This window comes from Babylonia areolata, chromosome 6, assembly GCF_041734735.1.
Source record: "Babylonia areolata isolate BAREFJ2019XMU chromosome 6, ASM4173473v1, whole genome shotgun sequence".
NCBI lineage: Eukaryota > Metazoa > Mollusca > Gastropoda > Neogastropoda > Buccinidae > Babylonia > Babylonia areolata.
This window is the reverse complement of record NC_134881.1, coordinates 7,678,346-7,695,845: the sequence shown is the minus strand read 5'-3', so window position 1 is coordinate 7,695,845 and position 17,500 is coordinate 7,678,346. Positions and strand designations below refer to the sequence as shown.

Here is a 17,500-nt window from a genome sequence, read left to right as displayed (position 1 = left end):
GAGTGGGTGAGGAAGAGGAGGAGAGGGGGGGTAGGGTTTGGGGGCTCAGTAGCTCAATAACCATTCCTGTTCGTTTTAAAACACACACACAGACACAGACACACAGACACAGACACACACACACAAACCCCACCCACTCAGCCCCCAACAAAACCCAAACGTTATTAGGCAATAAATAGTTGAAGAGAAATGGCCATATAAACGTAGGCCTTTTTTTTTCTTTTTCTTTTGAGACGTGTGACGGAGAGAGAGGGAGGCAAGGAGAGAGAGAGAGAGAGAGAGAGAGAGAGAGAGAGACAAAGACAGAGAGAGAGAGAGGCTGGGGGCCCGGGGTGGGGGGTGGGGTGGGGGGGGAGGGTGCAGACAGTCAGACAGACAGAGAGAGAGGATCACAAAAGGAAAACAACAAACGACCTCCAAACCACCAGTTGCATAGCTTTTTTTTTGTTTTTGCACAAACATGCCTGCCGTTGCGCGCGTTTGCTCACGGGAAGAACAGTATTACGGTGACGGGAATTTATTCAAGCCCAAGGAACAGAAGCAATGCCGTCTTTTCTGTTGTATTTTTTTGAGTCAAAGTCACTTTGATTCAGTGAAATATAGTCGCTCGTGCAACACGAAACACACACACACACACACACACACACACAGAAGGAATAAAATCTATCTGAAAGACATTTCCAACACGAGCAAGGCATAAAACAAAGGGTGGCAAGAGGGAAGCAAAGTTGGTCGCGAGGAAAATTAAAACGATTTTTGTTTTTACAATGGGTGGGAGAGTGAATCGCTGATGAATCAACGAAAAAAAAAAAAGGGGGGGGGGGGGGGACGGGTTGGGGGGGGGGGGGGGGGGGGTGTAGATAAACAGGACACCTGCAGCCCCGCACATCTTCTCAATCGTTGACTAGTGCACATATAATTTATGCACTGAGATCAAATTGTGTTCAGCAGGTGTGAAATTGGGTATTATGATTACAAGCACATTTTACTGATGCCAAAACGCATAAACGTGTACTTGCGCACTCGCGCACAAATATACACATGGACACACACACACACACACACACACACACACACACACACACACACACAGAGGCGCGCGCGCGAACACATATACAGAGAGAGCGAGATGGGGGTGGGTGGTGGGTAAAGACAGATAGAGACAGACACAAACATAAAAAGACAAACGCAGACACAGACACATAGAAAAGAGAAGAAGATGGAGAGGGGTATGGACAATAGAGAGAGAGAGAGAGAGAGAGAGAGAGAGAGAGAGAGAGAGAGAGAGAGAGAGATGAAGATGATGATGATGATGACGACGACGACGACGATGATGATGAAACAGATAGAAAGAAGACAGAGGCAAAGAAAAATAAGACACACACACACACACACACACACACACACACACACACACACACACACACACACACACACACACACATTTTGTTGCAGCCTGCGTTATGCCTGGGTATGGGTGGGTAATGGCTGGAAAAGAACCAATGAAATAAAATAAAATAAAAGTCCATACGCCGTAAATTTCATCATCATCATCATCATCATCATCATCAAATTCACATCTCAAGGCAGACCACATAATACGTGGTTTTGGTGTGAGGCAGAAGGTATCTTGTTCTAGCTGGTACGGAAGTGTCCATCAGCTGAACTTGGCAGAAAGCACGAGGGTGCATTATTAATACAGATGATTATTATTCTTTGGAAGCTCGACGGGCTGAATTTTTGGAATTTGTTTTCAAATAACCTCAATGCAAACTCGTCGTTTCCGAAACGTTCAGTAGGTATATAGCTGACATTATCATTTGAGTGATCTTTTTTTTAATGAATTTGTGTGTTGTTATTATTATTATTTTACCTTCGTGTTTCTATTTTTTCTACAGATGTGATCATATTTTGGCTGAGATCCTTCTTCTTCCACATTACACAAACTTGACATCTGTCTGTCTATCTATCTATCTATCTATCTATCTGTGTGTGTGTGTGTGTGTGTGTGTGTGTGTGTGTGTGTGTGTATGTGTGTGTGTGTGTGCGCGGGCGCGTGCGTGTGTTTGTGTGGAGAGAGAGGGGGACAGAGAGAAAGAGAGACAGAGAGACAGAGACAGAGACAGACAGACAGAGGGAGAGAGCGACAGAGGGGAAAAAAACAACAACACAGCACTGTACAGCAAAGTAATTCCTTCATCGTACAATGTGGTCGTTTCAAATGGTGAAATATTGCCAAACGGCAGTTTCATTGGCAGAATAAGTAATTATGGACAAAACTGAACATAAAAAAACTGTTTCTCAGCACCAGTGGGTTTTTTTTTTTTATGTTACTGTTAATTCTATTCTCCGTTCAAGAGATTCCATCCCAAATTTGAACAAAGTTAAGCTAAAGTGTATAATAGTTAATCAGGAAGTAAAACAACACCAACAACAAAACGTAAGCAGGTCACTTCTATGCGTAGAATGAAACATGTTCTGTCAAAAACTAAACAAATGAAATATGAACAGTTGTTATCCCGCGTATCTTGTAACTTATCTCATTGGGTTTTCTCCCCCAGAACACGAAAAAAAAAGTCAATATAACATAGTGATTCTGTCTATTATACTGTACATGGCAACTCGCATGTATATAAGATTAATAAACAATGATTATGACATAACAACAACAAGAACAACAATGATAACAATGATATAAAAAAAAAAAGAAGAAGAGGAAGATGAAGGAGAAAAAGAAAACGGGGAAGACTAATAATAATGATGAATGGTCACCGGCACAAAACAGCATAGTTTAAATGCAGATATATCAAGACAGCGATGTGAATGGAAAAAACAAAAACAATCGGACACCAAGAATCCGAATCAATACACAATGTTAAACGTCCGTGTAAGCACATATACATATATTTATATATTGTGAGTTTAAAAAAAACAACCCCAAAACAAACACTCAGCAAATGAGATCTGATCTAATCAACAACAGTACAGTGCAGTTCAGGCTGAAATACATGTGTTCAGATTTAAATATAATTAAAGCTGATGGGAAAGAGAGAGACAGAGACAGAGACAGAGAAGATCATTGCACAATCTCTGTGCATTCAGGTAGTATTTAGAGAGAGAGAGAGAGAAGAATCACTGCACAATCTCTGTGCATTCAGGTAGTATTTAGCGCTTTGCAAGCACCGATCGAGTAGCCATTTTCACATCCGCAACATTGTGATTGAACATGCAACGAGTCTAAAGTGAATGCATCGCAACAGCAAGAAAACAAAGTATAGTATGCAAGAGGAAATCGAATAACGTTTATTCATTACAAGCATGTGACTGAGAACATAAACAACAACAACAACAGCCAAGAAAGAAAGAAAGGCGAGACTAAGTTGTGTGTGGGTGGTGTTGGTGGGTGGTGGTGGTGGTGAGGGATTGGGGGTAGGGGGAGGGGAGAGAGAGAGAGCAGGGGGGGCAGTGGGGGTGGAGGGTGGCAGTGTCAAGGGGGGGGGGGGGATGTTCTTTGTGTGTGTGTGTGTGTGTGTGTGTGTTGTGGGGGTTGATTGCATGTATAGAGGAGGGAGTCATAGGGGAGGTGTGTGTGTGTGGGGGGGGGGATGTGAAGGGAGGGGGTTGAAGGGAGATAGGGGGGTGGGGGGGGGGGGCTCCGTGGTATTATGAACCCCCCACACCCATCCTTTACTAAGCTGTTCTTGACAGGATAAACACTGAACGGCTCCGGTCTCCGGTAACAGGAAAGCCAGGTTCAGTTACATTTTTAATACGTTCTTTTTTTTTTAATATATTTTTTTTCAATATCTTAAAATCCGCTATTATAAAGAAAATAACGAAATGAAACGATATTTTTGTTGTTTCACGAGATCAATGGAAGAAGCGCAACTGATATATATATATATATATATATATATATATATATATATGTATGTGTATATATCATATATACACATATATAAAGCCCTCAAAGAAAAAAAAACTAGAGAGAGAGAGAGAGTTATTCTTCTATTTTTGAAAGGAATAGTGTAAAAGGCCTATGCGCGAAAGCGGAGGTAGTTTGAATTACTAGTAAGAAACTGCGCTTATACACTGACTGCACATGAAAAAAAACCCAAAAACCCAACAGAACAGAACAAAAAAAAAACTCCAAAGTTTTCGGTGTATTATGTTTTGAATATCATCAATGTGTGGTTGAAAGAAGGGGGTCTTAACAGGGAAGGGGTAAGGGGCGCAAACAGGAAAGGAGAAACGGGGTTATGGAGGGGGAGGGGGGGGGTGTTTGGGGGAGGGGGTGAGGGGGCGGGGAGCAGCAGGGGTGTCAGTTGGGGGGGGGGGGGGGGGGATAAAGAAAGGGCAAGGTCACCTGCCTGTTCGCTCCACTGCGCCTGAACAAAATATGATTTGCATAAAGCCAAGAGAGACTTGCACACTGCTTTATCTCCGCAGGAAAGCGTGACACTTGAGATGTGTGTGTGTGTGTGTGTGTGTGTGTGTGTGTGTGTGTGTGTGTGTGTGTGTGTGTGTGTGTGCATATATGTGTGTGTGTGTGTGTGTGCATATGTGCGTGTGTGTGTGTGTGTGTGTGTGTGTGTGTGTGTGTGTGTTTCTAAAAAAAAAGTAGTATGTCCATAGAAACATGTGTTAAAGTTGACCTTTCTTTTGCTTTCTTTCAGTCTTTCTAACTTCGTGCACAAGTACTGAAGAACATATCAAGTTTGCACGAAAGGTGTTGTGCAGTTGACATCATCTTCTGTGCATTCCTTGTAATCAGGTTTTATACCCCATCCAGTTGCTTCGCTGGTGTGTATGGATAACCTTCAATACTTTTTTTGCTCAACGATCGATTTTCCGATAATCGATAACGTTGAAACAATACAGCATAACACAGCAGAGATTAACAAACCCAACAACAACACGACACGACACCACACACACACACACACACACACATTTATATGTATATGTGTGTGTATGTATGTACACACACACACACACACACACACATACACACACACACACACACACACACACACATATATATATATATATATATATATATATATATATGTCTGTGTGTGTCAGAGAGAGAGAGAGAGAGACAGAGAGACAGACAGACAGACAGACAGGGATGAATGTGTAAGCTCGTGACGAATAATTTAGCACCGCAACAGACATAAGCCCCACATTTTACCGGACTACATTATAATGGCCCACATAATATACAATTATATATATATATATAAGATCCATTCTTATGCATAATCTAAGAAAGCCCAAGAACTTGCATGATGTTTTTAACTGAACAAAACTGAACCGGAAGTGCCATGTCAAATTTTGATAAGATTTTTTTTTTTTGGTTTAACAACAATATACAGCAACAATGTACAGCGGCAGTGCCTTAATACAACGGCTCATATACTGTGATCCTTGCGTCTATAATAACATTAGAAGGGAACAACTTAAGCTTCACAGGTAAGCTTTTCGAAACAGTATCATGAAAAAAAAAGTATCCTTCAATAAAGTAGACCACTATGATGAAATCTTCTCCAAAAAATACGCTTATGGCATACAGTAGCTGAATCTGATAGTTTTCGGAGCAATGAAAGGTGAAAAATATATAAAAATCTTAACTGGAAATATTTTGAATTGTAAATTTCTATAGAATACCAACCAAAATAACAACAACAACAACAAAAAAAGAACAAAATATAGTTTGTGAACAACTAAACAGTATAAATCACGAATGCCTAAAATGAGCATGTTAACACTCACCATCACCTAAATCTGTCCATGTCGATTTCAACACTTGTCACTTTTATAACCATCGATTGCATAAACTGAATTAAAAAATATAAAATAAAAATAATGTGATGATGATGACGATGATGGTGATGATGATGATAATTTTAAAAAAAAAAGCTCCGACTACTTATACAACTGCTACTGCTTCTACAACTACAACTAGTAATAATAATAAAGTGCTAAACCTTCCTTCCAAAATTAAGTAATTACAACTTGATTGATGGAATATGAGAAAAACATTCGTATGAAAATCACATGTGTCCGGTTCGCGCCAAAATTGACCCCGCAAAGCACAAATTCGGTTGGGCTACTTTTCCTTGGAAAGTCCAATATTCAAACTGCAACCATCATTTCAAAAACCTGACAGAAACACTTGAAAAAAAAAAACCCAAAACAGGCAGTCTACTGTACACATGGCCACAGTAATCTCCACCTCATCAATAATGTACCGTACATAAGGCATAGGCAAACCCCCACGAGAAAAACTCACTCGTACATGGCAAGGATGTGTGTGTGTGTGTGTGTGTGTGTGTGTGTGTCTGTCTGTCTGTCTGTCTGTGTCTGTGTGTCTGTGAGCTCGCGCGCGCGTGCGCACGTGTGTGCTAGTTGTGTGTGTTTAAAATAAGTCTGAAAATAGTTTACTCGTTTTCAGTGCAATTTTAGCCACATGCACGCATGTAAGTAGACAGTTGTGTAACACACCCTTCTTCCCTCAGCTGTTTCGCCTTCTGTTGGTCTTTTCGGCAACAACATCACGACAGTCCATCATCCAGCCATGGCACATGCACGTGAACTATACTCCACACGTGGGGAAAAAAACCCACTGTACTTATCTCAACAGCACAAACAAATCAGACCAACACCTTTCAGCGTTTGCAGTCAAAAGCATTCCCACACTTAAGTTGGTACTAAAGGAAGGGAGTTCACGAGCAGGCGTTCACACACACACACACACACACACACACACACAGATGCCCTATATCCATTACCGAGACGAATCTTCGACAACGATCACATACCGAAGCACCAAGTTTTCTACAGCAGTCTGTCCTCCGGTGTGTTATAACATGTCCCCTTTTCAGTCTCTGTTGCATAACTATATACAGGGGTTCATAAAATGTTAGGACCGCTTGGGAATTTGCACAGTTTTCTTCTTGTGGCATAGTGAAATTTCCGTAGATGGCAGTGTATGCAGCCATTGTAATGAACACCACTTTACAACCAGAGATGCTTTCTTGCAGTTGTTTTTTTGATGGAAACACACAGATATCGTTTATAAACCACTGAACAGCTGTGAATTCTTGACTAAAGCATCGAGTTCTCAAATTCATTTTTCAAACTGTTCATGTTGCAAGTGTACCTGAATCAGCCAATTCTTTATTTATTCAATGAGAGGCCAGTGATATACCATAAGCAGCTTTCATAATTTAAATCATATCTCGATTTCTTAAGATTTCGTGAAAACATGCTCGTTTTTATGAAGCAGTCCATAACTTTTTGTGAAGTCTGTATAATCATATTGGTTTTGTCCACATCTGTGTTCCACCAGTGTCGTCACACAGCGCCAAGCAGAGCACCATCACGTGCACATCTCCCAGTTTCCTTGCAGCAACAAAACTTCAGTGCATTTTTTTGGGACATCACCGCCAGAACGGCGTTCAGCGATAAAACGCTACAAATACAGCCCGGCCACACACCTCTGAACAGAGCACAGCCAACACCCACCAAACTCTGGTATGATGTTGAGTAGACTCATACAGCCTTAAACACAGCACAACTCCTCTATATAATCATTATTCCGCTTATTACACCACGTTGCTCTTAGGGTGTGATGGGTGGACACACAAACGTTCTAAATGAAAAAAAAAAAAAGCCACAGAGGTCTAAATCCTGTCACAGCTAATGTTGTACTCCAAAGAACAGCCATGGAACACCAAATGCGACTGCAGGCAGCGGCCTTCAAATATAGCACAGTACGCCCAGCTGTCTCTCGCTTTTCTTCTGTGAACAGTTCAGATGTATCCATGTGAAACTCCATTCTGTTGCTTTCCTACGCGTGGTGTATAAACAGCACAGTCATGGAGTTGTATAGTACTGTACTATTCTTTGACACATTTCTTTTCATCGGTGCCGCTATCCATTCCCCTGTCTTTTCAGCACGTTGTGGACAATGGAATAAACAGCGCAGACATCGAAATCTACACAAATCACATACAGAGACAGTGAACATGGATACTCCCTCGTCCTTACACGTGATACACAAAGATCTACACAAAGCACTGTCGTACACAGCTGTGTACACGATGTCTGCGTCTGTACACCTTGGTGTCACTCATACTGTACTCTGTCTCGTTCACACATCTGTGTTCAGAGCTGGTCTTCGCGTGTCTCAAGTGACCGCCCATGTCGTTCTCCATCTCACTGCTGTCCTGCTGTACAAACAGACATCCAAACAGATCCCTCAGCTCCACACAGAGCGACGTGATATATGAACAGAGATCCATACAAACCACACGGCCCTACACAGAGTGCATACAGCCACAGAGAGCTCAGCAGAACATAGATAATCCCAGATGTCTACACTTCAGTCACATTTATACAGCACATTGTGTCGTTCCTCAAGCTGTGGATATATACCTACTTCGCAATCATATTAACTGTCATTTGTATTTTTAGTGTCCGTACTCTGGTTACATTAATAATATGTTTCACATGAACCTCCGTGGATACAGCCCTTTCTAGTTCTGTGAATACATCTCCCTCTGAGCTCCATGGATACGCCTTGTACAGAAATCTGTGTGGACACTACGTTCAAACTGTGGATGCTTATCTTTCGGATCTACATCACATTTAAAACTGAAGCTATGTCTTGTTCAAAGCTCTGTGGGATACGTTGCGTTCAAACTCTGTTGATAGTCACACTGGGTCACCCATGTCCAAACTACTGAGGCTGGTCTCTTTGAGAGTTGTATGGCTACAACCGGTTCAAACACACACAGACACAGACACACACACACAGACACAGAGACACACAAACACACACACACAGACACACACAGACACAAAGACACAGAACCTACATCTCGTTTAGAGTTCTTTGGATACATTACGTTCAAGTTCTGTGGAGACACATCCTTCAGATACACTGTGTTCAATGAAAGTCTTGCGGAGAGTTCTGTGGGCGCGCCATCCTCAGATTCTGCGACATACTTAGCCTTCAGATACACTAAGTTTTAAAAAAAATAAGAAGAAGAAGTTTCGCGACGTCTCTCTTGCAGAGCTCCGTGGATGCATCAAACTAAAAAAAAAAAAAAAAAAAAAAAAAAAAAATCTGCGACATACTGATCCATAAGATACACTGCACTCAAACGTCTCGGGGCACTCTATGTACATCTCTCTTCCGAGCTGTCCGGACACGGCCGGTTGGCGTACACGTACATCCCCCCCTCTACACAGCCGTCTCGTCCATGTCGTACTCCACCTCGTTGCTCTCCTGCACGTGGTACACCTGCCCCGTGTCACGGATCTGCTTGCTGGCGAACCTCAGCAGGTTCTCCTCCTGGCGCCTCACCATCTGCTCGATCTGCTCCGCCGTGTCCAGGAAGACGAAGTGGTCGGCTCTCTCCCTGACGCGGATCTTGTGGTCCACCTCCACCACGCTCTTCCCCTGCAGGGCCATCAGCGGGGCCGTGTTCTTGGCCACGATCTTGCCCACCTGGACATTTAGCCAATCACAGGTGTGAGAGAGGGGTTTAGAAGTGAAAGGGTGGGGGACGGGGGGTGGAGAGAGAGAGAGAGGGGGGGGGAGGGGGGGTGCTCCAGGCACTTGCTCGTATTGTTTACCTGTATGTCTATTATCCGTGTTGGGAAGTAGGAATTAGGAATGAAAATAGAAGTTTACGTGGCACATGCTCATCTTGCTGTCTGTAGTTCTATTACACGTACACGTGTGGGAAAGTGGGTTTGAACGGACGAAGTTTACAAGGCTACATCTATCGAGGTTATTTAACTCTGTGTGTATCCCTTCACTACATTGTTATTCTTGCTCTCTTTCTTTCTGTTACGCTTCCACAGATCGGTTTTCCGATGATGATGTCATGGCTGGTGTATGCTGGAGATTAAGTCTGTGTTTTAATAATCCACCGAACTCTGAAATGTGGTGTATGTGCATGTGATCTTCTGCTGCATCTCTGTTCTTGCAAAAGGGGATTCAGGCACTGACATATCCGTACACCTGTTCATCTGGGAGATCGGAAATACCTCCGCCCTTTACTCTGTAAACGCTACCTTGACCTGAACCCATACGCTCAGGTAAAGATTGAGGGAAAACGCTTTTTATGCCAAACGATCAGTTGCCGTGTTCATCCGCACACACACACACACACACACACACACACACACACACACACACACACACACACACACGATCAGCAGCCGTGCTTGTACACACACAAACACCCACACCCACACACCCACATACATACACACACAGACGCGCTATCAGCTGCCGAGCTCGTACACACACACACACACACACACACACACACACATACACACACACACACACACACATACACACAGACACAGACACAGAGACACAGACACACAGACAGACAGACACACACACACACACAGAGCACAAGCAAGCTTCCAAAACAGTTCTAAGTCCCACTATAAAAAAAAAAAGTTCAATGAAATAATACAGTCACAAAAAACAATATTTCAGAAACACACACACACACACACACACACACACACACACACACACACACACACAAAACAAACCCTAACGCACCTCGGCCAACACCAGCTGTTGGTTCTTGCTGGGGTCCACGTCGGGCAGGGCCTTGACCTCTGAGGGCAGCAGAGCCTGGCTCTCGCGCAGCTCGCGGTACGTGCAGGGCACGCAGATGGTGGAGGCGTTCACCTTGGAGTAGAAGGTGGTCACCACCTTCCCCTGCTGCAGGCGGTAGAAGTAGTTGCTCCACACTGACGGCCGCTCGTGGCGCACCTGCAGCTGATTGTGCTCCTGTGGGATGGTGGGGGTTTGCGAAAAGAGAAGGGTAGGATTCATTTAATAATTGTGTGTGTGTGTGTGTGTGTGTGTGTGTGTGTGTGTGTGTGTGTGTGTGTGTGTGTGTGTGTGTGTGGTTCTTTGTTCGTTTGTTGTTGTTGTTGTTGTTTTGTCAGAGATGATTCTTTTTCAAAATGCTCTTTCGAGTCCATTCCGAATGCCACAGGTGCGCTGTGCCACAGAAACCGCTGCGCCACATCTGTGGCATTACAGATTTTGTGGAGTGATGGATCTGTGGCATAACGGACACCTCACGTGAGAGTATCACAAGCGTTTCATCCGAACAAATACCATCAGCAGATGGGAATGTGGCATCCGTCTGCTAAGCTACTCTTTACCAACAGTGACGGTAGCACCTATGACATTTATAAAACCTGTGACATAACAGACATGTGGCATAACAACAACAACAGTAATAATAATAATAATAATAATAACTGAACATTTATCAGTGCTTTCCTTATTGCACAACAGACCTGTGGCACTATGGACCTGTGGTTTCACGTGATAACGGACCTGTTGCTCTTAAAGGGCCTATGTCACTACGGACCTGTTGTATAAGAGACCTGTGGTTTCACTTATTAACGGACCAGTTGCTTTAAACGTACATGTAGCACTATGGACCTGTGGCTTTACGGACAAACAGACCTGTAGTTTTTAACGAGCCTGAGGCATAACGGGCACCTCCCGTTCTTTTGTTCTGTCAGAGAAGTAAAGTTTAGGTGACTTATCAGTAACGTTGTGGTCTTGCCATAGCGCCACGTGGACAATACAATACAATGACGATGGCTACGTGTTATGCCTGATATGACTCGACTTTCGCCTTCATGTTCATTTCACTTTAACCCATTCACCGCCAAGCTCGCATTTATGCACAGGCGTGGTAGAGGACCCATGTCACTGAAAGTGACATTCACTGGTCTGTTGTCCATGAACCTACTGCTCTTAATGTTCGGTGGTAGGGCAGGCCATATTTTCTATACATCGCGGGGGGAATTCCAAGCTATTCTTAGCCACTGTCTTTTCTGTGCTTATACCACAAGGGAATTTTGTACTCTAAATTGACTGGCGGTGAAAGGGTTAAGCCCACTGCTATGGCCTTAATGTGAAAACAGCATCCTCCTCGCTGGAGGATGCTGTGCTCTAGTGGCATAAAGACGTTTGAAAACAAGAGAACTCTGGCCATTCAGGAGAAGCGTGAGCGAAGGAAGCGGGGCTCAACTTCTGGAGACGTTTTCCCTTGCAACACCTGTGGGAAGTGCTGCGCATCCAGAATCGGCCTCTTCTCCCATATGAGGACACACACCGACAGATAAGCCTGCCTGCCTGCCTACTCATTCGTCGGTCCGACGGGAGACTCCATCAATGTGAAAACATAAATCAGGGTAGCAAACACTGACGCAGCAGTTGCGTTGTGTAGAGTGATCTTAAAAACCTTTACTGAGGTAGATCAACACACAGATGCTGCCCAGATTATTATCAAATTCAAAGTCAAGCCTTTACTGTCACTGACTCACTAGTGAGATAAGTATCAGGGCTGCACGTAATGAAATCAAACGGTCTCTGTCTGCAAGACCATCCTCCAGGGAACATTGCAAAGGAAGAGAACACAGTGAATTACCGCAATATCAGTGCGATGGTAGTGCTGGTGTGGCCTGTAACCAGATCACACACCCAGCATCCTCCTCCAAAGGAACAACTCGTGCGGCGGAGGGAGAGAGAGGTGGGGGTGGCGAGAGAGGTGATGGGGAATGATGAGAGTGGAAGGTATGGGCAGACACACAATACAAAGCTGAATGGATCCAGGAAAACCTCTGCCACAGTTCAGGCGCTTGCCCATAACCGCTGGACATGGAATCAGGGGATGCAGTGTTCGGCTGCGTGGCGTCCCCACCTGCATCCCTTGAGGGTTACGGGAGTATGGGCAGTGACAGTCACCGTGTGATATAAAGCACCACAATGAAATGGGGTTCGAACAATCGAGTCCCAGTTGTCTGCCATTGGCATTTACCGCTTCGCCACGGCGGTTGATCTTTAAATTATTGTATTTCTTCTCGCTCATCGTTCGGTGAGCGCAACAACAAGGTTTGACGCTTCGAAGCGGTTGAAGACAATGGGTCTATGTGGAAATGCGAACACACGCTCAGCGTGTTCTGAATGTAGCGATATTTTATAACATCGATCTTAACACGGTGAGTCACTGTGAGTGAAAAGGGGCCCCTTTGTTCAAAGTGTGAAGTAAACATGCAAAGGGAAGAAACGTCTATGTCTGAGCATGATTTTGATTGGAACCCCCTCCACCACCGCCCCAAGCCCACCCAAAAAGTCTTCTCGTTTTGACCTTTCTGGAACACCCCACAGGAGAATTCTGTTGTGTAATCGGGAAAGCAACTTCAGTAATTCAGTCAGTTCTGTTTTTTTCCAACCGACTACTTGCATAACTTTATGTTATGTGCAATGTCTAATATAGGACGAGTAAACGTAAACGAGTAAAAAGAATGAACAATGGTTGCGAGATACATGCCGTATTATCCACAGATGTGCATTCAACACACCCCACAGTTCTGAACATTTAGCATCTCGCCGTCAATCATATAGAAATGTTTGGATGTAGGGTCTGTTACATTATCTGGGCCTGGCTTCTGTCAAGAATGTGATTATGCTCTCTGGGCAGGAGACGAAATGTGTTTGAGGCCCGCCTTACTCGGTACGTGAAAGATATGAACAAATGATTATGAAACATCTCTCTCTCGGCTCGTTGTTACATAACCATTTGGGGGAAAACTTCCGAGTCTTTCCCTTTGAAGAGGAAGGCCAAACTTGTCCACGTGGGATATGCTTAGTGATCTTGCGGAATGTATTGATTAAACAAAATTATGGACGCTGGAATATATGTGTGTGTTTACACACACACACACACACACACACTCTCTCTCTCTCTCTCTCTCTCTCTCAAAGCATGTCATTATTTATACCAAGTAGTCTGTCACACATAACAAAATGGCTACAAGGACAATGGTATCGTATGGCAGGCGTGACAAAACGTTAAATCAGTGTGCTACTGTGACCCAGAGTGTGTGTCATTGCTCTCTCTCTCTCTCTCTCTCTCTCTCTCTCTCTCTCTCTCTCTCTCTCTCCCTCTCTCTCTTTCTCTTCCACTCCCAACTCTCTCTCTCTCTTTCTCTTCCACTCCCAACTCTCTCCCTCTCTCTCTTTCTCTTCCACTCCCAACTCTCTCTCTCACTCTCTTTCTCCCCCTCTCTCTGTGCTCGTAAAGGTCGCCGGGGGACAGATATATTGAACAAGCTGTAAAGTATCTCCGATAAGAGCTATTCAGTACATAGTATCTATTGTCCATGTAATGCTCAGACTGTGGTGATTTACAGCCCATAAGTAACATTTACATTAGACTCAGACTGGGACTGGAGCTGCACTTAACTGACCGAAGACACATACCATCACCAACAGAGACCATTAATGATAATGATGAATAGAAAAAGATTAAGAACAACAATGTACATTTGTTTTGCGCACTTTCTCTGTAAGAGCTCAAGGCACTTTTCATGAAAGAAAAAGTTACAAATTACATGAACCAATAATGACCACATACATACACACACAAACACTCTCTCTCTTTCTTTCTCTCCCTTTCTCTCTCTCACTCTCTCTCACTCTTTCTTCCCCTATATTTGCTTCTCATGTGTTGGGTTTGTTCTTTACAACGGGGGGTCCTCACCCCTTCACGCCCCTATTGTCACGGGCAGAAAGACCTATACAATAAACCATTCATATTATTTCAGACTTCTCTCTCTCTCCTTCTCCCCCCCCTCTCTCTCTGTGTGTCTCTCTCCCTCCCTCCCTCCATCTCTGTCTCTCCCTCTCTCTCTCTCTGTCTTCGTCTCTCTCTCTCTCTCTCTCTCTCTGTTTCTCGCCTTTATGAAGGTTTCGTTTTGTATGTTATGTTCGCAACGGGTCACTGGCCTACACGCAATTAAACCATTTGTTCTTGTTCTCTCTCTCTTTCCCCTCTCTCTCTCTCTACCCCTCTCCCGCAACCCCCCCTCCTCCCCCTCCCCTGCCTCTATCTCTCTCACACACACCGGAACGAAACAAGACCGAACAAAACAATCGCCGGGGGGGGGACCAAAAAACTTACCTGGATGACTTTGAGCGTGGGGTGGGACTCCCGACACAGGTGACAGCACGTGTTGGTGTAGGTCATGCCCATCGAGCGCGCCTGCACGCTCTCGTCCTTCAGACGACGCAGGCTCTGCTGGATGCCGTTGAACTTCTTGACGATCTCCCCGAAGTTGGACAGCAGGGAGATGGGCGGCTCCTCCTCGTGCTCCCCAGGGAGACCCATGGAGGCCAGGGACACGTCGTCCCCGCTGACGTCCCGCCCACACACCGGGCAGCGCGCGCCCAGCGCCCCGCCCAGACTCTTCATGAAGCGACGGAGACACCTGTCGTGGTCATGGTGATGATGATAATAATGATGGTGGTGGTGATGGTGATGGTGATGGTGGTGGTGGTGGTGATGATGATGATGATGATGGTGATGGTGGTGGTGGTGGTGGTGATGGTGGTGATGATGATGATGGTGGTTGTGGTGGTGGTGGTGGTGGTGGTGGTGGTAATGGTGGTGATGATGATGATGGTGGTGGTGGTGGTGGTGACGATGATAATAATGATGGTGGTGGTGGTGGTGGTGATGATGATAATAATGATGGTGGTGGTGGTGGTGATGATGATGATAATAATGATGGTGATGGTGGTGGTGGTAGTGGTGGTGGTGGTGTTGGTGATGATGATGATGATGATAATAATGATGGTGGTGGTGGTGGTGGTGCTGATGGTGATGATGATGATGGTAACAACAACAGCAATAACAATGATAATGATAGTAGTAGTAGTAGTAGTAGTAGTAGTAGTAGTAGTAGTAGTAGTAACAATAATGATGATGATGATGATGATGATGGTGATGATAATAATGATGATAGTAATAACAACAATAATAATAACAATGATGATGATACTACTACTACGACTACCACTACTACCTGTTGTTATTATCATCATCATCATCCTTCTTCTTCTTATTATTATCATTATTACTACTACTACCACTACTAATGATGGTGATGATGATAATAACCTATCTCTATTGCGCCCTTTCATTCAAATACAGGAATGCTTAAAGCACATCATAATGAGTAAAAACAAAACAAAACAAAAAAACAACAACAACAAAAACAACAACAAAAAGCAACCCAAAACAAAAAGAAAACATCTTTACATAAAACGTTACAAATTATCACAAGTGAAACAACAAAACAAAAAGACCTGCAGCAACTATCCCATGCGTACATCAAAGTACAGTTACCTCAATTACATACTGAGCATCAATGTGTCATCCATGTAGTCATGATACAGAGCATCCAAGCACGCAGTTAGATGATTGCGCGCGAGCACACACACACACACACACACACACACACACACACACACACACACACACACACACACACACACACATGTATATATATATATATATATATATATATATATATATATATATATATATATATATAGAGAGAGAGAGAGAGAGAGAGAGAGATGCAATGGGAAATCATTTACAGCTTTGTCTTTTGTGGAGGACTATGACTCTCAAACTAGGAAGCAAATTAGCACTGGCTCTTAGTGCTGCAGCCTTGGGGGCTAGCTGGTCTTTGGGAACCATCCCAACGCCGACTGTTCTAAAACTCTCTTGGCCGAGAGAGCGGGGATGTAACTTGGGCAAGACTATCATACATAGTGATATGGACATATACCTCCTCTGCTGTTCTGATGGTTATAGCCAAACACGACTGACTATCATACATAGAGATATAGACAAAAACATCTGCTGTTCTGATGGTCATATGCCGAACACGACTGACTATCATACACATAGATATAGACATATACACATATACTACACATTCGCTTGCAGACAAATACACACCTGTGACAGAGCACGTGTCCGCAGGGAAAGGTGTCGGGCGCCTGGTGGTAGTCCATGCTCCTCTCGTACTCCGTCTGTTCCCTGGGGTTGGAGTTGACGTCGTACAGCTTCATGCTGGGGCTGGGACTGGTGGGGCTCTGCAAGGACGAGGCGCTGGGGCTCTGCAAGGGGCTGGTGGGGCTCTGTAAGGGGCTGTGGGCGTAGCGGAAGGTGGGCGAGGACAGGATGGGGCTGATGTAGCCGGGGCTGTTGTACTCCGACCCGTACCCCGAGCTGAAGCTGTCGGGGCGCTGGCCGGCGCTGCGGGTGAAGCCACCCCCAGTGGGACTGCTGCTGAGGCTGGACGTGCTGGGGTACCTACCCTGGCTGCCGCACGTGCTGGGGTAGCTGCCGTGGTGGCTGCCGCTGTAGGTGGATGAGGGGGTGCTGTGGTGGTGGTGGCTGCTGTGGCCTCCAGGGCTGGTGGCGCCGCCGTAGTAATAGCGGAAAGCCATGGCTGCTGATGTTTCTCTGACGTCTGATGTCCTGCTTGCTTCAGTGTCGGTCACTGGTGCTGGTCAAATCTGTATTAAGGAAAGGGGGAGGAAAATATTTAAAATATTAAAAAGAAAAAAGAA

The 17,500-nt window shown here is 44.5% G+C and overlaps 1 protein-coding gene across 2 annotated transcripts in view; it reads right to left on the bottom strand.

Annotated features, from left to right (window-relative positions):
- Positions 1-9,148: 9,148 nt before the first annotated feature.
- Positions 9,149-17,500, bottom strand: part of LOC143283268 (uncharacterized) — a 51,572-nt gene continuing 43,220 nt past the window's right edge. For both annotated transcript variants that reach the window (XM_076589452.1, XM_076589450.1), the window contains exons 2-5: positions 16,884-17,446; positions 15,036-15,342; positions 10,601-10,834; positions 9,149-9,520 (exon numbers count right to left, since the gene is read on the bottom strand). In XM_076589452.1, coding sequence (XP_076445567.1) covers positions 9,254-9,520; positions 10,601-10,834; positions 15,036-15,342; positions 16,884-17,377 — 1,302 coding nt within the window. In that variant the 5' untranslated portion in view covers positions 17,378-17,446 and the 3' untranslated portion in view covers positions 9,149-9,253. The remainder of the gene's footprint in view (positions 9,521-10,600; positions 10,835-15,035; positions 15,343-16,883; positions 17,447-17,500) is intronic.